This window comes from Pungitius pungitius, chromosome 6 (assembly GCF_949316345.1).
Source record: "Pungitius pungitius chromosome 6, fPunPun2.1, whole genome shotgun sequence".
In the NCBI taxonomy this organism is placed as follows: domain Eukaryota; kingdom Metazoa; phylum Chordata; class Actinopteri; order Perciformes; family Gasterosteidae; genus Pungitius; species Pungitius pungitius.
The window spans coordinates 9,958,234-9,977,165 of NC_084905.1; the positions used below are offsets into that span (position 1 = coordinate 9,958,234).

The 18,932-nt window shown below is 42.5% G+C and overlaps 3 protein-coding genes across 4 annotated transcripts; 2 read left to right on the forward strand and 1 right to left on the reverse strand.

The window, feature by feature from the left end:
- Nucleotides 1–1,542: 1,542 nt before the first annotated feature.
- il17c (interleukin 17c) lies at nt 1,543–3,892 on the forward strand. Its single transcript, XM_037450807.2, has 3 exons — nt 1,543–1,725; nt 1,824–2,059; nt 3,067–3,892. Exons 1-3 carry the CDS (start codon nt 1,708–1,710, stop codon nt 3,314–3,316), a joined length of 504 nt encoding a protein of 167 aa, XP_037306704.1. The 5' UTR covers nt 1,543–1,707; the 3' UTR covers nt 3,317–3,892.
- Nucleotides 3,893–4,451: 559 nt separating this feature from the next.
- utp4 (UTP4 small subunit processome component) lies at nt 4,452–12,035 on the reverse strand. The gene is made up of 16 exons (XM_037450805.2): nt 11,873–12,035; nt 11,362–11,550; nt 11,158–11,242; nt 10,977–11,066; nt 10,692–10,903; nt 10,411–10,582; nt 8,922–9,013; nt 8,334–8,430; nt 7,558–7,622; nt 7,018–7,134; nt 6,740–6,896; nt 6,015–6,121; nt 5,843–5,938; nt 5,545–5,730; nt 5,335–5,445; nt 4,452–4,821 (listed from the first exon to the last, which is right to left on the reverse strand). Exons 1-16 carry the CDS (start codon nt 12,029–12,031, stop codon nt 4,705–4,707), a joined length of 2,052 nt encoding a protein of 683 aa, XP_037306702.1. The 5' UTR covers nt 12,032–12,035; the 3' UTR covers nt 4,452–4,704.
- Nucleotides 12,036–12,180: 145 nt separating this feature from the next.
- chtf8 (CTF8, chromosome transmission fidelity factor 8 homolog (S. cerevisiae)) lies at nt 12,181–17,037 on the forward strand. 2 transcript variants are annotated; one of them, XM_037450806.2, is made up of 3 exons: nt 12,181–12,364; nt 12,840–12,963; nt 16,038–17,037. In XM_037450806.2, exons 1-3 carry the CDS (start codon nt 12,204–12,206, stop codon nt 16,317–16,319), a joined length of 567 nt encoding a protein of 188 aa, XP_037306703.1. In that variant the 5' UTR covers nt 12,181–12,203; the 3' UTR covers nt 16,320–17,037. The 2 variants fall into 2 exon arrangements, with proteins under 2 accessions (XP_037306703.1, XP_062418764.1); XM_062562780.1 differs by lacking the exon at nt 16,038–17,037 and adding an exon at nt 13,521–16,031.
- Nucleotides 17,038–18,932: the final 1,895 nt, after the last annotated feature.

Below are 18,932 nucleotides of genomic sequence, written 5' to 3' on the forward strand. Positions count from 1 at the left end.
CGACAAATATTTTTAACATTAAAAATGATTGTGAAAAGGTCTTTAGTGACGTTTTATATTTATAAAAATGATTAATTTATTTCCTAGCGCGATTGGGCAGCAATCAGGGCAGCTAATAGCATCACAGATTGTTGTTGTGGTCCTCCGGCGTAAACAGTACAGTCTATGGCGCAGACACGTAGGTTTTTGTTGAGCGCGGCAAAGCCTCACAAAGAGTGAAATCCCTAATGAAAATGCTGTAAGTGCTTCGATTATGTTTATATCTCCATAATAATTGCTTATTCTAGTAAAATATTTGGAGTTGGTGTTCCTATATCAAGAGTTCCATTAACATCACCTTTAAAATATATCAATATAATTTTGCCTGCAGTATATAGTGTAGCAAGGTAGTCTTCAGTATTTTTTATAGTTACATTTTAGGGGACCCCCCAAGAGTCCTAAGTCACTTCGAACCCTGATTGATGCAAAGGAATGCATTAATGCAGCCTGACACTGTGGAGACATATAACGGAATCACAGCAAATGTATACAAAGACAATAAGGGAGACTTTTTTGTGTCCTAGAGATATAATGGTTAGAACTGACACACATGGCATGAATTTGCCTGTGTAGGATTTCGCTTGGCTCATTTTCTCATGATAATTGATTGTATTTCTAACAAATAAACAAACAAATAGACAAAGTGTAATTTTAATTCTTATTGTTCAGATATAAATATATCAAAGTGAAATAACTGAATCACAAGCATATCTCATATCATATAACATATCTCTACGTGCTCTGACACAAGGTAATACGTTCTGAATTTGTTGTCTATTTTTCTAAGACACTTAACCTCATCATTGCTCCTGTAGCTCTGACTGCAGTGTGTGAATGTTAGTTACTGCTGTGCAGGTGGGACTGTTTGTGGTAGCTCCTGTCATGAGTGTGTGAATGGGTGAATGAGTGGTTGGAAGACTAGAAAAGCTCTGTATAAGTACGGTCCATTAAATATTTAATGCGAATTTGTCCTCAAACAAAAAATGCATAAATAATAAATCCTGTTCAATGGCTAAATAAATGAATAAAGACCTATCGAAATATCAACATTGATAAGAGTATTATTAACCTTACTCAAACCAATGTATTGGACAATACAATAAACATACGTGACACATTCAGACACATACACTTAAAAAAACAAAGGCACTCATACATAAATGTTAAAATAAAAGGAACGATTTAATTGGTAAAAATAGTTGCCTTACTCAGTAAATGGGTTATGTATAGATTTTTTTTTATACTGGAAGATTTTATAAATACATGTAAAAGCAATGAAAGCCGTGGGTTGGATGTTGTGATTATGGCATCACATGGCCGCTCTTAAAATAGATTGAGCTTTCATCAGCAGCAGTTTCTGGTTTCATCACATTGTTTTTGCTCGGCAGCATATTTACAAGGTGACGTCAGCTTCCCTGCGCTCAAGTGGTCGTGTGAGTGTGTGTGTGTGCGTGCGTGCGTGTGTGCGGAGAAAATTCCTCGGCCGCCCTCATACCTAACTGTTGCAGGCTCCTTTCACTTAGGAAACAGGAAGTACACTAACTAAATGGCCTTTCCATTTCCTCATGCTGGTTTTTCCCACCTGTGCACCGGCTCCATAAATAGCAGACAGGTGAGGATGGATGCAGGTAAAATATCCTTTAACAGTCAGCCAGAAGAGAGGCACACATGATGGACATGAAGCAGGTGAGAGGGACACACGCACGGCTCCTATTGGCTGCATGCATTGCAGCTGTCAGTCTGATTGACTGTTTCTGACTGTCGGCCTGTCTGCCCCTCCACAGATTCTCATCTTTGGACTTTGTCTCATGCCCGTTTGGACGTGCAGGATGAACCGGTGCTACGATGTCCACGAGCTGCACCGGGCAGCGGAGAGGAAGCTGAGGAGCCACTACCCACAGCCTCAGGAGTCCTTTGCCGCGGCGATGTCCAACTCCTCGGCCTCTTGCCCTGTGGCGCTTTTCCCGCAGCAGCCGCCTCAGCACATCCGAGACAGGTCCCTGTCCCCGTGGAGATACGTGTATGTATCACCTTTTCAAACCGTTTTTACATGCACACCATGGATGACGCCAGTGAACTGCTTAGTTGGACGCAATGACCCGATGGAGAACATTTGACAATACAGCTTTTAGCCTGCCCCTGGGATTGGTTTTCTGTTGTGATGGAATTCCAGTTAGACTGAAAAAACTCAATGAGAAATCTAAACTGTTGCTCCATCAGAAGGAGTCACAGTTCAAGATCGGCTGGAGGAAGTTGCGAGGGCAACTTCCAAAATATCAAATAATGTCCGGTTAAAATATGGAGAACCCTCTTTTTTTAGCATGTGATTGAAATATGGAGCGATAAATATTTAATAGTAGATGGCAAGTTGCTCTGGAAGTGAATTTCATATTTGCACAATATTTGCTCATCCCCGTGACCTGTTCGTGGGCGTGCCGTGGCACACCCTGCGCGTGGATGACGCCGTCGCTCGCTACAGAGAAGGAAAGTCCCCTCTTGATGCCACTGCTGTGCTGGCACATATCTACTGGGAATGACGTAAATTGCGTCACTGAGTAAACCCCGCAGTCCCTAATCCATGGCACCCTATCGACAGGCTGTTTTCGGAGTGGGGATTTTTACTCTGGTTTCCGAAGCTTTCTTCAGGTGATCATTGATCAGCTGTGTGTTGTTATTGATATAAAACTAGGTGATCCGTGGCCGCTTTGTTCCCCCTGTGTGCGTCGTGTGTCAAAAACAAAGCAGTTGGTTTATATTCCGTGTGACCCAGAAAGCAAACTGTATGCTACATGCTTAATGTTCTCATTAAAACATTTCAATCTTAGCTGGGGCCATGATGAGAAGTCCACTTCAAAAGAAAAGAAACATCTGCACGCTTTTGTTATATTCAAATCGAGGTAGTCCAACCGAATCTCTTAAAAACGTACCTTTGATGTATATTTACAGTACTGTGTAGAAACATGAAATGAAAAGCAGTTTTAGTCTTATTGGATGTAAGCTAATCAGACTCATCTCATTCTTTTCCAGACGTGTCACAAAGGAGGATCACTTTCCTTCCAGCTACTCCGAGGCTCAGTGCTTGTGTTCCGGGTGCGTCCTCATCCAGGACAACAGGCCTCCGGTGGAGAGCCACGACTACAACTCATACCCTGTGACACAGAGCAGGGTGTTCCTAAAGAGAGAGCTCTGCGACGACGGGAGGAGGTATTACCTGAAGCCGGTCACTGTGAAAGTAGCTGTTGGTTGCACCTGCACTCGAGCAAAGAGCTACAACTAACTAGCTGCCTCCACTGTCCATATTGTGTTTGTTCTAAAATGCACCAAGTCCCCTGGAAAGTCTGAACTAGGGGTGTCGGCTCTGATCAATTCATTTTGTATAGCCCAAACCAAAAATTACAAATCCCTCAGAGGGTTTTAAAGTCTTTACACATGCGACATCCCCTGTCCAGAAATCCTCACATCTACAAGATAGAGTTCCACAAAAATGGAAGACGGAGGAACACTCTCCCTGGACAGAATACAATAGATATCATGTGCACAGAATGAACAACGTAAAAGATGTAAAATATATTTGATTCCTATAACAGAAATATTGCGAATAGTAATCCAGGTGTAGGGAAGGACCACAGCAGGGACAACCACCAGAAGATAGAACTACCACCATAAGATAACTCCAAGAAAAACAAAACTATATCAGCAGTCATGTGACTTTCAAGCCACACTGGGGCTACTAAAATAACTTGATTTCTCTGGAGTTTAATATCAGTAAATCCTCCCAAGTTTTGATGTCCTTAAGACTTGTTTCAAGTCTAATGAGCTGGCTGGTCTCATCTGGGTTGATTGATAGAAACAGAGTTGATACATCTGATTAGTGAGCAGACATTGGACAGCTGAGGGAATTTTGGTCCAGCATGCTGTCCGATGGAGGTTTGGCACAACCGACACCCCTGGGATTATTTCACGCCAGCCACTTTTTTATTGGCCTTTTCATTTTCATAATAATGAATTATATACATCTTTACGTATTGATGCCGTTATCATCGGAGAAAATAGCTATTGTATAGTTTTGTAAAATAATTATTTAACCATGGATAATATCTGAATCTATTTATTTTGGCTGTTTGAGCAATGGAAATATTTAAAATGCTGATTAATGAGTGCATCAAGAAGACATTGTATGAACATATGTTGAATATGTTTAAGGTTTTGTCCCAATGGGACAAGTCTGAAAAAGACAAAAGGTTCAGCTTCTTTGAAGCAAAATAAAAGGAAAATCTATTTGAAAGAGAAGTAATTGTTTTGCTTGCAAATTCAAAGATGACGGTTGCTAGGCGGGATTACCAACCTGACACGGTGTAAAAGTCCCAGTTATCACCGGGTTTCGGTTATTTCCAGTTAGAGAAGCATGACTTTCCCTGGGGTTTGACACAAGAGCTGGGAATTCAATATATTATTCAGGCTTTTTAGCCGTCCTGTCCAACGTAGGGTTTGGTGTATAAAAAAAAGGAAATCCAAATCATACACAAATACAAAAAAGTACATGGATTGATAATATCCAAAAGCTTTAATACTAAATTAACGGCACATTGTGGCGCAGTTCTGTAGATGTGGCTAAACCCTGAAGTTGTTGACTTTTTATTGGGGTTAAACATGAACACACTTCCTCTATGTGGCAAACTTCTTCTGGCGAACAGGAGCAGGCAGCTGAGAAATGATGTCCAGCAGGGGGCGCTCCACCACTACCAGAGAATGGTCCTCCAACAGACTCACACACAGGAGGTGCTGAAAATCAGGAGAACAAACTAAATCAGAAAAATGTTACTGAGTGTTGTTAATTTAAAGAAGTTGGTTTTAGGCATACAAATATAAAATATATATTATCCCTATATTATCTTTTACGCTAACTTTGACAGTTGATTATTATACAGGTCTTTCCTATGTATAGATTATATACATACACACACACATATAAAAGCACTGTTTCACAAGGTCAGGTGTTCACGAAGATATAATATGGCAAGGAACTCAAGATGCTGATTGGTCGGCAGAACAAAAACACAAGTGCAGAATCTACTGGTGTTACAATGCATGTTGTTAAAATGAGAAATTAAGCATTAATTTGAGCTTTGATTTAGTCCATTTCCCAAGACTGAAGAATTTGTACACATGATTCGTATAAGGACGGTCAGAAAGTAGATAATCTGACAATAATGTCCTTTTTGAAAGCTTCTGCCTTTGTGCTGCACTGGGTCAGAATCATTGAAACCGAGAGCCACTGTGCGCAGGGTAACCTACCTGGAAATCTTTGCTTATCTTAAAGCCATGGCTGTGTATGACCCTATCTGGCTCAGGCAGACTCCTCAGTGTCATTTGATTGTAGAGCACATTCTTAGCTTCAGGGAGGGGCTGCATGTTAAAACAGAACACAGAAATACAGCAGCATCACCACCGAGAAATTTGAAAGACATAACAGCATAAAGCAGCACTTTTGTTTCATAGACATACCAGACTCTGGTCGATGATACAGAACATAAACATGTCGTGCACAATGATGTGAGCTGGATTTTTAGGATTGAAGGCGACGTTGGTGATGGGAGTGTCCCTCTCCAGCCACAAGGGGTGCAGTCCTTGTTTCTGCAGCCTACGACTCCATTCTGTGTACTCCTTCTTCACCAGAGAGTACTCAAAGATCTACACACGCACGCACACACGCACGCACACACGTTAGCTTTGACAGACCTTTTGTCGTACTCTTCTCATAAAAGGGAGAGCGGACGCTGAAAGAGTGGGATGCCGTGTTTACCTGCTGGTCAGCATGCACCACTACCAGGTGGCTGGTTGTAGGGTGGATGGCCATGGCAGTGGGACACGAGCCGTACACGGGGACTGTGCAATGAAGCTAAAGACAGGGGGAGACATGGTCTGTTGTTGCTTTGGCTAAATATTCAGATTTGGCTGAGAGAGTTCAAACTGACCTTGAGCTTGTCGAGGTTGTAGACATGGACCTCACAGTCGGTGTTAGCTGTAGCGAGCCATTTGCCGTCATCACTGGCAGACAGCAGGTGGACCGGCTGTCTGGAGCCTGCAAAACACACACAAAGCATCGGTTAAACTCTGGAAGACGGAGCTGGAGGGGACTGGGTTTAGGGACTTAGCACGTGATGCAAAGAGATTCATTGTAGTACATGTACATTTGTGAAAAAGCTTGCTTAAGCGATTCCTTAACAATGGGACTTGCCCAGACTGTACAACCCAGAAACAATGAAGGGACTGAACATATCAGGAAAGTGATCAACTTGGACAACTGCACAGGCATTCATGTTTTATGCTTGTTATACAGTTTACATGAACGTGAAAAAATGACTATTGTGGCCGAGATTAATGCAATGAAATATTTTAATGCAGTTAACGCAACCTTGTTTCCTTCCAGTGTGCGCTGACCCCTGAAACCACTGCAGTCAGTTAGAACAGAGAAACTGAGATAGTAGTTAAAAGATGGAGATCATTTTGCAACTAAACAACTGTGTCTAAAATACAATTTCTAGTAAAGTGATTACTTTAGACTTCTAATCGTGAATAATGAGTTTCAAAATGTGAGATTTAATCTATTGACAGACATCGTAGAAAGTGATGACTTTTCTTGACCTTGTCAAATGAGATACTAATGACTCTGCACTATCACAGATGGGACTCATCTCACCGTAATTGGCGCCGAGGGTACCGAGGTATTTGCACTGCGGCTCATTAAGGGAAACAAGAACGACGGAGGAATTGCTGGAGGACGCAAACAATTTGGAGGAGTCGGTGGAGAAGCACAGCTGGTGGGCAGAACGTAGGTCCTTTGGTAGTTTGGATACCTGGAGGGAGGAAGGACACAGAGCTTCATCGTGGCCCTTATAACTGGACTTTTTTTTCATGCTCAACTGACATTGGAAATGAGTAATCCAGAGAGTAGAAGAAGGGTGATGAGGCACCCACCTTGCTGATGCAAATGCTGCCATTCTGTAGTCTGTAGAGACGGAAACTGGTGACAGTAGAGTATGCCAGCCAGCCACCGCAAGGAGACAAAGCACTGCAGCAGATGTGATCCTCTCCCTGCAGAGACCAGCACAGTCAGTGCCCTGCGTCCACATGCTCACAACTCCAGGAGGAAATATCGCAGGCACATACAACCAAGGAGAGCTGGATGTACATAATGTCTCTTGTTGAAGTAGAATAATGTGAAAATCTTATCACACAACGTCAACCGTGTGAGAAAGCCAATTAGTTTGTCTCATCTGCAGCACTATTTTACTGAAAACAGGAGTAAATGGTTGCTAGTGCATATATTACACACCAAAGTATGAACAGCTGAGTGTTGTTTTGCCCTCATTCTGTGGTGTTGCTGGAAACGGTTCTTGAGTTGAGTAATTAGATTAGAATATAAATATGATGGAATACATTTGGTTTGGTTAAAGCACATCGCCATATTGACACAGCACTAGTTAGTGCGACATAGCGGATTAACAATGAACACACCTTCCTCTTTAGCTGGATCAGTTTCTCTGGTCCCCTCTTCACAGGAAGACTGCCGCCAGGCTTTCCTGTCATCAGATAGAATTAGTGAGGCAATAAGGTACGAGAGGCTGTACTTTATCGTACAATAATGTAACAGTTTGACGGTGTAGTTAGGCCCGACGCGCAGTGGCAACCCTCGAGTCAGCACCAAATAGTTGTAGCCAACAAACGTTTTGAATCACATTTCATCAGTAATTCAACAAATCCCTCCCCGTCCCCGTACCCGTACGTGCATGTAAACAACATTGGGTCCCGCAACGTCTCATTCATTCACATCGCTCATGACCTCCACTATAATTGTCCGGTTGCGAAAGCTCACATCGCCTCAAAACCGATCATTGGTGGGATTTCCGGGGGGTTTCCGGCGATCGCCACCGAGCTAAAAGCTAAAATGTCAACTAACGGTCGCGCAAAATCTAACGTCAAACTTTGAGTGCGCAGTGATATGGAACAATGGGTCAATGTGGACAGCAGCCATACATTATCGCTGAATAATGCACCCCGCGTAGCTCACTCTTGACCAATCAGAACGCTAGATTTAATCTACCTGTGTTATAATAGTCTATAACAACTGTACAGCTTTTTACAAAAACTTCCTTTAGTCAACACCCCGTTTACAGGCCTTGCACTCTACATGGTGGAGCTGTGGGCGCGTAGTGAGCGAGAGAATGTGCCCCCCCTCTCTCTCCAAGCTAGGCAAACACTGCTATGGATGTGGGTGTGCATGTTTTACTCACCATATCCATCACTTTCCCCTAGTCTCCACAGCTCTAAATGATCAGGGAACTGGAAGAGCAGTAGTCCGGCTTTCTTTGCACAACAGACCAGGCTTCTCTACAGGAACACAGGCAGAAGAAAGCCAGTCAACACTGAAGCAGCCCTGACCTAGCTCTGTTCACACTCTGTAGTGATTCAACAGGAACGTGCTCTTTTGTGGGCTATTCTACCAAAGAAATTAACAGAAGAATAAAAGGAACAACAAGAATCAGCAAAGACACACACAGCATGGCCAAAAGGATGTTCCACGTCAGACATGCCCCTTTGCCAGTGGCAGATTCTCACCTGTGCCCTGTTGCAAACCTACCTGTTTAAACGTTACCTAGATTAGCAGTGTTACTGTTAGTACCGTTAGCCACTTGTTATAGGCCCGAGTTATACTCTGTAATGATAGTTGCAGACATGATGGGAAGGGGGGACCTTTTTAAGTCAATATACATGGGATACTCTTAACTATGTTCTCCATCAACATGAAACCCCACCACTTATATAATCCTGTTCAGATGTCAACATAAAATTGATCACAAAAAGCGGGAGTTTGTACTCACGTGTGGAAAAGACACTTTGCGCATGGCCGACTCCCGCGTGTTCTTCTCCACCTTGTCCAACAGGGGGCGCACAACCAGCTGGGTATCCATACCTGACAGGATACAAAACATAATTATCTTATACGAGTTTATCGTGCATTAAAATAATATTGAATAATTTATGCCTTCATCCATCCATTAAGACACGGTGCGACACCTGATCATGTCGACCAGTGTGTCAACAAATCTGGATGCCTCAGTTTGTTTACGTTGTTGTTCCCAGAAAGTGGTCTCATAGCACCTCAGTCATGACCACGTCACACAGGCTGTGATGGAAAGCAAGCTATGATCGGTCAAGTCTCTCGGCCCAGTCAACACAACAGAGTTTAACAGGGTTCATACACATTTTGACCAATGGATTTCCATGACTTCAAACTATATTTTCATGACCAAAAATGTTATGAAATCTTGTTGTATACATAAAAAAGTGAGAAAATATTTAAACAATGACAATTCCAAAGGCATACACAGTGTTTCCCCTACATTCAATTTTATGTTTATCCACTATGTATGAGCGTTTTCCTGATACCAGTGCTAAAACAATACTTTTAAAACATGCCAGTGCATGAACAAACACTTTTTTTTACTTCAAATTATGGACAATATATGAACTGTTAACAGTATATTACAGATTCTCTAAGAGCTGGAAGTGCATGTATTACTTAATTGGAATTTTAGTAATATTATTGCTCATTGTGCAGGAACTAAAGATATGTTACATATATTGAAAGCATTTATGTTGGATTGGCGCTCCTTCTGGTGGTTCGAAGAGAGAAGTGCTGCTCTGCGTAGTAGCGTCGCTAGCAGTCGCCCTCTGATGGGGTTCCTGTAGTAGCTTCGCTAGCAGTCGCCCTGTGATGGGGTTCCTGTAGTAGCTTCGCTAGCAGTCGCCCTGTGATGGGGTTCCTGTAGTAGCTTCGCTAGCAGTCGCCCTGTGATGGGGTTCCTGTAGTAGCTTCGCTAGCAGCGGACTGATGTCTGCTTTTAGCACGGCTCGTTAATGCCGCTCTCCCATGTTTGAAATATTAAATATTTTGCCTCCACATTACTTGTATTCTGCTCGTCCGGAGTCTTTGTTTGTTATAACTCATGACATGAACGTTCCCATATAACCACAGTTAAATCTACACTTCCACTGGCACAGTATTCTTGAGCTACTGTTTTTACAGCCATCAAACTTTTCATTTAAGGTGCGTTCACACAACCACGGGGCGAACTATTTGCGCTGCGGCGAGAGAGTCCTGCTCATATTTTAAGCTTCTCTCTTTAAAACCATATTAATTGTTTGAAACGCATCTTAAATGAACCATATGAAAATATGAATATAACAAATTTCCATGACTTTTCCAAGCCTGGAAATGAGCATTTTAGAATTCCATGACTTTTACAGTTTTTCATGACCGTACGAACCCTGTAAAAATCATACACCAAAAGCAGTTTTGATACTCACCTCCAGACACCACAGCAGTTTCAGTATGGGCGAGTGCCCTGACATCATGTGAGTGGTTTTTAAAGGTCCTTGTTCGGACCCAATCTTTATCCTGCCGGTCCACAGTAGAGGAGATGAACTGAAACTGGACGACTGTGCCCTCTGACGTTCCAGCTACCAGGCTACTCTCATCCTGTTCAATATTAAACAAGTCTGATTCTCTGGGGATGGGTACTTTAAACTGCCCTTAAGCCATTGGTCACGTAATGTTTCCGAATACCAATACTTGGTTGCACACTTACCTGGGAAACAGAAAGAGTGAGAACGTCCCACTTGGTAATCAGGTGAGTTCTGATCAGAGTTCCTTTGAGCCCATCCCAGATCTGGACCTTTCCTGCAGAGTCACTGCTAATGATGGTGTTGTTAGAAAGGAAGGCAAGGCTCCAAACCACCACCTCTTTGCTCTTAGATGCTGCTGCACCTCTGTCCACCAGCAGCCTGTGTGTGGCGTGGCCTAAAGTCCACCAGAGCACACCAGCATTAACACAAGTTTACTAATAGCCGAGGATCAAGTAACGTCTACTTACCCGTCTCAGCATCAAAGATTCGGATCATGTCCATCATGCCCGCAGCAATCAGCGTACCAGACGGATGCCAGGAGAGAGATATAATGCGACCTAGACACATAAAAAAATAATGCGCCCTCTCCCTACACAGCAGAGTATCAACAAGGAAAGCACATGCATGAAAAGCAGCTCAGCCACTCACCTTTTTGCCTTTCAAGGTTTCTCTGAAACTGAATCCTCTCCTTCAATACTTCAAACATCTTCACTGTCCCATCCTCACAACCCACCTGACAAGTAAAACATCAATTCAACAAATAATAAAGCTGAATGAGGCTCGTTGCCTCAATTTCCTCTATTTGAGCATAAACCACAGAATAAATGAAAGATCCCCATAGTCAGAACTGACCGCTAACAGTGTTCCCTGGTTGTTGACGCCTATGGTCCAGATGGGTCCCCCATAGCCCTCCACTGTATACCTGGGCCTCAGGTTCTCCAGGTCGTACTCTGTGATCTCTCCATTCAATCCAGCACTGAATAGACGTGGGCCTACCCAACACAGAGCCTCCACAGCCCTGCCGTCCTGACCCGGGAGGACCTGTGCATCAGAAGCACAGTCAGCTGTGGGGCTTATAGATGAATGAATGATGAATGACTTAATTCACCCCCAGGGCCTCACACACAGCTCTGGCCTTCAGAAGAAAGCAACGCTCGATGGACAAATCAAGGCGTTTACAAAAGGACATTCAAGGGAGAATGCGAATTGAGATTTTAGCAGTGAAGGTACCGACGCTTTACCAGTAAGTGACAGTCATTTTACCATTCAATCAGTTTGTATAGACCATAATCACAATGTGTACACATGTAACGTACGGTCTCTCAAAGATGACACAGTGTACGTGAAGGGGTCCTTACGTCACCTTTTCTTGGAAGTAGTTGTCAGAGAAGTTGAAGATCTCCAGAGCACCGTCAGCCCGGGCCAGCGCGAGCCGTTCCGTGCGCGTGCTGAATGCCATGGCTCTGATGGCCGAGGGCATGTAGTCGAAGAAGCGGACTCGGTGCACTTTAAACTCACCCATTTGGACTATGAAGAGGAACACGAGCCGGAGGGTTGTTAACGTTAACTCTTTAGACTCCAACAAAGTGATCAAACAGTGCACCGGACGGGGGATAGTCTGCCTTCAACGGCACACGTTGGAAAACATCAGCGGCCACGTTGAGAACCTTTGAACCGGTAATGAATCACCAAACATGGAAAAGAAGCGGAAATGCGTCATCGCACTGCGACGACTGGGACTGCGCGGGAAATACCTGCGCAGTGCGCGCACTGTGTGCCGGTGGTTCCGTGCTGCTGGTCTGTGCTGCCGTCAGTTAACGTCTGCTGACGGGACAATGGTGCAAATATTCATACGGTAAGATATTTGCGTTGACTTCAGCCTTCATACATAAGGAAACCGATACGGATTATAGCTCTTCGGGGTGTCGATACTTTATACAAATATCTTCAACTATACATACGTCTTCATTATCACATAATAATGCACATCATTTATATTTCAAAATACTTTACTGATGTGATGTATTTTGGCCTATGTGTATAGAATGTTGCTCCATATGTTGCACCCTTTCTTATAACCAATGAAGATTCATCGTTGCTGTTCGTTATTATTACGCAATACACTCTAAAACAATTCAGGAAAAACCGTCAACATATAACGTTAATATATTTTATTTTTTTAAATTCCGCGGTGAAAATATGGTTAAATAACTGGATTAAGCAGTGTAAACTGAAAAGGGGTTTTGTAATCTAATGTTGCCATCTAATGTTGTTTTCTAAATGAAGAACGGTTTCTCAGTTGATTGGGGCGGGGTCTCTCTGCTCCTCAGGGGCAGTGCGGATGGCACCAGTCCTCCTGAATGGCTTATGGTGGAGCTGCAGGGAGAAATGGTTTCCAGACATGACTCCGGTCTGGCAGGCAATGTAATGGGAGACCTGCTCTACACCAACGAGGTGAGCTACCTTTCCTATTTCTAGCTTTAGTGACATTTAAATTGAACGTGCACAGGCTTTTGTTTTAGAGTTTTATGCTAATAGGTTGTTTGGTAGTGGGCTGAAATGATCTTGGAGAAGATCAAACGTCCTTTCATTCTGAAATGTATTCTTTCCATAGGGGGCATTGCTATTCATTTTTTCTATAACACTATTTTTGATGGTTTTGTGCTGCAATTGACCAATGGCTATTTTGGCAATCAAGTCAAAGCTAATCTGTTTATTCATTTGTGGATTAAACCTTTGGTTGTATCAGATGACAGGAAATAGAAACCTTCTCCATAGGAGAGTCAGGATGTTATATCTCACATTTTGGTCAACCAACAAATATCCAAAGATATTAAATCAGAAAAATAATAAAAGCAAAGGGACATGCAAAATCCTAACAATAGAGAATTGTTGTTCATTTTGCCAATAAATCAATCAATTCACTGTTTTGTTCATAGTGTTTTCACTCATTTAGAATAGGGTATAGCAACCCTTTCTAACGGCCAACTGTTCATATGTATTCTCTAAAGACCCTAGATATGTACAAAGAGAAACGTCGTCAGTCCAAGGATACCTGCAATTCACCGGTTGACTGCGTCGTGGGACTAGCTCAGCTACAAATGTACAAGCGGGCCAAAGTCCTGCTCACGGCTCTGAACACCAACCAGCCAACAATGCTAATACTATACCTGCCAAAATGTTACGATACTCGATACGATACCACAAATAAGATACTGGAACATTTATCTACGATTGTAGTAAATAAAACATATGTAAGGTTCCCATTTTCACCAGCTTGTTCCTGCCCTGCTTTTTAAACTCTTAACAGATGTCATTCATATTAGTATTAACCCACAGCAAGATATTAATGAAAACGACCTGGTAAAATCATAGCATTGATTATACACGGCTATATACCTATTTGTCCGTATCTGACTATATGACTACGTCGTTATTCCATGAGTATGAATTACATCATTTTACAGATGTGTTTGAGGTGGAAAAAAAAACCTAAAGCTATGTGGGTTGGGTACATTAAAGATGGACACATAATTAAAGTGCAATTTCCCCCCTTTATTGAAAAACGACAATGAAAATTGCATAGTGTGTGTATTATTTTGTACAATCTTGTGTGCATTCTGACCTCATGATCACATAGGCACCACATGAGTGAAATTGTAGGTGATTTTGCATGTTTATATTTCTGCTGGATTATTCAGTAACTTATTTGCCATCTTGCTTTGTCTTGAGTTGCACTTGCTTGATGTTTGACTGTTAGGAAAGTTGTTGTCAAACTAGCCAACACCGCTATAGGCTGCCATCTCTCACGGTTTCCCCGTGTAACACACGCTTTTGCATGTTTTCACACGCACTCAAGGCACACATCCAATGTCTCACACACAAAAAAAAAAAATCCACGTTGGTTCATCTCCAATCTTCCTGTCAAGCTTCAGCACATCAGGAGATAATGGAGTCTTAACAACTTTGCTCACAGATTTACCTGCAATTACATTTCATGACGTTGCAAGACTGGTGGAGGAAAACTCTGTCACAAAAAAAGAACAAAATGAATATATGGTACACATTTTTCCATGAGGAATTTGTCCATCAGTATCAAGTTTACTTAAGTGAGAGCGATCAGGCTAACTGTTAGCTACTGAACTGTTAGCTAGAATGACAAATCATTAGCGTTTCCACTTAGACATAATGTATGTAGAGGATATAGAATGCCTTACTAAAGCATTATAGTCTGCTTTTAATGAAGCATTATGGTATCAATTTGTTCTGTATGCTTGTCCAAGTGAACGTCTTGTGTGTAGCGACAATAATGTTAGCCCAATACAGATTTACAGATGTTTTTGGCACTGCTTAAACACAGGCTCCCTTTTCGTTTTAGCGGTGAAATCGTTCCAAGGAAAAAGGCTCAGGGAGTCAGGGAGAGTTGACTGTCAAGTGTCATGCTGAGGTTCCTAGTAGTCAAAGTGGGCGTTAACACAGAGTTGCCAAAGTTAACAGTCAGGTCCTGGATGGGAGGGTCTTTTTCAGGGAAGAGAAGAAGTTCAGTCTTGTCGGGCTTGATCTTCAGGTGGTGATTAGACATCCACTGGGAGATGTCAGTCAGACAGGTAGAGATCCATGCCGCCACCTGAGTGTCCGAGTGAGGGAAGAAGAGAATTAGTTGGGTGTCATCGGCATAGCTGTAGGAGAAGCCATGCGAGCGAATGACGACGGAAAAGGAAAGATTTCTATTGGCCCTAAACTGGCGTTGAGGAGGAGCAGGTCCTCTCGCCGCAACACAAGATCCAATCACATCCAATGTGTGGTCTCCTAACGTTAATGTAAACATAAGGAACAAAGCATGAGTATGGTGCTTGGTGTGTCTCTAACTCTCATCCTTATCAGATAAGCGTCTGCCTGGTTTGGTACTTTCTGTTTTTGTCCTCTGACCTTGCACTCCTCAACCAGGACCAAGACGGTGACTCCCTAATTGAGCACTATGAACACAACATTTTGATTATCAGTCCTGACCCCATCCCTGGAATTTTGTTTGACACTCAGTGTTTCCCCTACCATTATAACAGGGGCGTGACTATTGTAACTCCCACATAAAAGGTCTACCTGTTTGTGCCATTCAACCTCTGCATGAATGCAGCAGCTGCACCGGTCTTTTAACCTGAATTAACCTGTTTTCTGTCCTGACTTCTAAATGGTGAAATGAGGGGGACAGCGGAAAGGTTAGACTACTTCTGACGCAAACTGCCACTCGCACCTCTACCGATCTATACCTGGACTAGTACTTTGTAGTTTGGCTTTATTGTTCTGGTACTGTTCCCTCTTGATTGAAGGTCATTTAATGGACCAGGAAAATAACCATGGATTATGCAAATAATAGTTTGATTTAGTCCTACATGTTGCAGCCTTTTTTAATTGCCAACTGTTTTCAGGGCTCAATATGTATGTTTATTTAGCTCTAAAGTCAGCAGAACTTGAAGTCCTTAATGACTTCATGTCAGTTCTTATCATTTGTGTCTTTGTCTTTCCTTCAGGGGACGCCAGTTCTTATAGTTGGACATCATATTCTCTACGGAAAGCAGCTCAAACTGGAGAAACCCCTTGCAATCCTCACCAAGCATTCCAGCCATTTGCAGGATAGCCTAGGCAGCCATGACAACGGCAATAGCAGCAGGGATGTCACACACGTAGCTATGGAAACGAACCAGCAGGGACCCACCTCCACTTCCTACACTGTGTCCGCCCTCATCAAACGAAAGCTGATCTTTAAGACACGCCCCAAACCCATCATCACCAATGTACCAAAGAAGGTGTAGCTTGACAGGGTTTCCTCACTAGGTCAGACAAACTGATCCCTCTCAGCTGCTGCAAGTTTACTTCAGCTACTGTTACCCCTGATTTGCAGCATCAGACATTTGTTTTTCAATTAGTAAATACAACACATCTTGTTCGTTGTTACAGCCAAACTTTGGCCTGAACTGATTCCCAGAGGGACTTTGATACGGCTATGGATGAATTTATTGTATTGTTTTCCTGAGATTTGTATAAATAGTTAAAAACCCTATGAGAGTCTACATGCTGTTTTAACCTGGTGAATAAATCAGAACACTGATTTTTTTTGTTAAAACTAAATTATATTATTAATATTCTGAATCCGCAGCTTCAATCCATAAGTATCCAACCAGTTCCACAAGATAGCAACGTTATAATTTACACTGGGACATGCTTTCCAGAAGAACTCTAAGTAAATATGTACAATGTAAATCGGGACTCTTTAGTAATTCCCATATGATTACAAGAGATTTCTTTACGTGGAAAGTTTTCATTTGATATCAGATATTTACACACGTCAACTGGTACTATTTCCTAATCCATGGATCATAAATTATTTTTTGTATGTCTGTTTGGAATGATGAAGTGGCACGTTGTTTGTCTCAAGTTATGGGAATATTTTGACATAAACTTTAAACTCCCATATTAGTTTTACTGCTTTGAAGCAGTATAAGTTTTAATATATCCCACAATTCACCCTTTTCTACTGTGCTGTGTTTGTGGCAATGTACCTCAGCTGATTTGAAGAGTGATAAGTTTTAAAGGATTGTTACGCCCTCCTCTAAAGCGAGGATACCGTAACACGTGAGCTGGCCACAAGGTGGGTGAGGTGAAAAAAAACAGTGGGCGCACAAGCAGGACCAACAAAACACTGTACCGTTCAAACAAGGTTTATTTGACCTATAATACGGTGGTGGGGGAAAAGGGGCTGAGCGGAACCAAAGCAAAGAAATTAACCAATGAAAAAGACCCCTAATCTAGTCTAAACACAACCTGATAAACTCTCTGAAAAATGGGGTGGTCTGTCCAGATCTTACCTAGTGTGTATAGACAGAGGTTCATTTACGGGCAGTATGTAAACCCCAGGGTCTCTTACCTACACACTCCCATTGTGCGGTCCCCTTTTCCCTGGGCCAACCGAAGAAACAAAAAACTGAGTAGTACAAACAACGTGATAACAACAGACAGAATAACAAAAATAACTTAAGCTTAACCAGTTCAAACGACCAAATACATAAGTACACAAAATAAAAGTCACTTGAACAGAGCTCTGCTCAAAACAATAGTTCGTTCCCAAAAGTTCTGTTTCACGACAGTCCTTCCGCTCTCTCTCCAACAGCTCTCCCTCTTGTCTCTCCGACCTCCTTTTAAGCCACGGCATCCTGCAGTTGATTGGCTGGGGGTGAGGGTGATGAGTGGCTGCAGGTGGGAGCTGGCAGTGGAGATTATTAGATGGTGGGTGTGTCAGAACACCTGTGGGAACACAAATCAAAACATACACACACACACCCTCCCACAAGCAGGCCGAGGCACAAACTCCCCAAAAAATGAAAAAACCCTTCAATGGGGAAAAAAGGGAAGAAACCTTAGGGAGAACGTCAGAGGAGGGATCCCTCTCCCGGGATGGACAGACTGCAATGGATGTCATGTGTACAGAGTCAACAATGTAAAAGATGTACAATAGATTCAATTCCTCTAACAGAAATGATACAAGTAATTGCAAGTAGCAGGACAAGTGTACGGCAGGACAACCACCATCAGATAGAACCACCATCCACAGAGACTTCTGTGGGGAGGGAGAGCATAAAGATGTTGGTTTATGATGACAGTAATATGAATCATATTTAAAGTAATGATGATGGCAGCAGCAGGTGTCAGCAGAGCCATGCCAGGAGTCAGAACCAGGGGCCGCACGGAACTATGATCCACGGAGATCTGCTTGGCGAGAAAGCACAAAGAACTCCCGGAAAGAAGCTAAATTAGTGATGTACATTGATAAAACATGGATTATTGTGGAAGGTGAGAGTGAGTGTGAGAGAGGGGCTCGGTGTGTCCTAAGAAGTCCCCTGGCAGTCTAAGCCTGCCGGTTTCTAGACCCCGGTCTTGTCTTCCCTGCTAACCAAACCGCTTATTATTAGTCACATTACTATTACTTTCATCCGAAACACACTACTGCTACTACTTTGCTTCCCCTCTGGAGTTTTTGTGCTTTCCCTTCTTACAGATTTCTGTGGAGGGTGGTTACATCTGATGGTTGTTAAATGTGATGGTGGTTGTATTTGATAGAAGTTTCATCTGATGATTGTTGTATCTGATGGTGGTTGTTCCCCCAGTGGTCTTGCCTTACACCTGACCTACTAACCAATATTTCATTTCCTTCATATGCATTGAATGTATCGTACATCCTTTATCTTTTGTACGCATGACATCATTCTCTCCATCCTGTCGATCCATTCTCTGCTGATTTTTTAATTGTTGAAGATTTTTTTTTCTTCTCACAGATTAAATCACCAGCTGCATCTTATGTAACCTTAGTGATGTATTGCTCCATTTCTGATGCAAAACTTGAAATTGTCAAATGACCATAAAAAAAGCAC

Bases quoted from the DNA above. Each gene is read 5' to 3' on its own strand.
- il17c (XM_037450807.2), top strand. The intron at 2,060-3,066 runs GTATGTATCACC...ATTCTTTTCCAG, and splicing joins CTGTCCCCGTGGAGATACGT to ACGTGTCACAAAGGAGGATC.
- utp4 (XM_037450805.2), bottom strand. From the start codon at position 12,031: ATGGGTGAGTTTAAAGTGCACCGAGTCCGCTTCTTCGACTACATGCCC. The intron at 10,904-10,976 runs GTAAGTAGACGT...GGTGGACTTTAG, and splicing joins AATCTTTGATGCTGAGACGG to GCCACGCCACACACAGGCTG. The intron at 5,446-5,544 runs GTATGTCTATGA...TTTAACATGCAG, and splicing joins GTATCATCGACCAGAGTCTG to CCCCTCCCTGAAGCTAAGAA.
- chtf8 (XM_062562780.1), top strand. From the start codon at position 12,204: ATGGAAAAGAAGCGGAAATGCGTCATCGCACTGCGACGACTGGGACTG. The intron at 12,365-12,839 runs GTAAGATATTTG...TCTGCTCCTCAG, and splicing joins ATGGTGCAAATATTCATACG to GGGCAGTGCGGATGGCACCA. The intron at 12,964-13,520 runs GTGAGCTACCTT...TATTCTCTAAAG, and splicing joins ACCTGCTCTACACCAACGAG to ACCCTAGATATGTACAAAGA.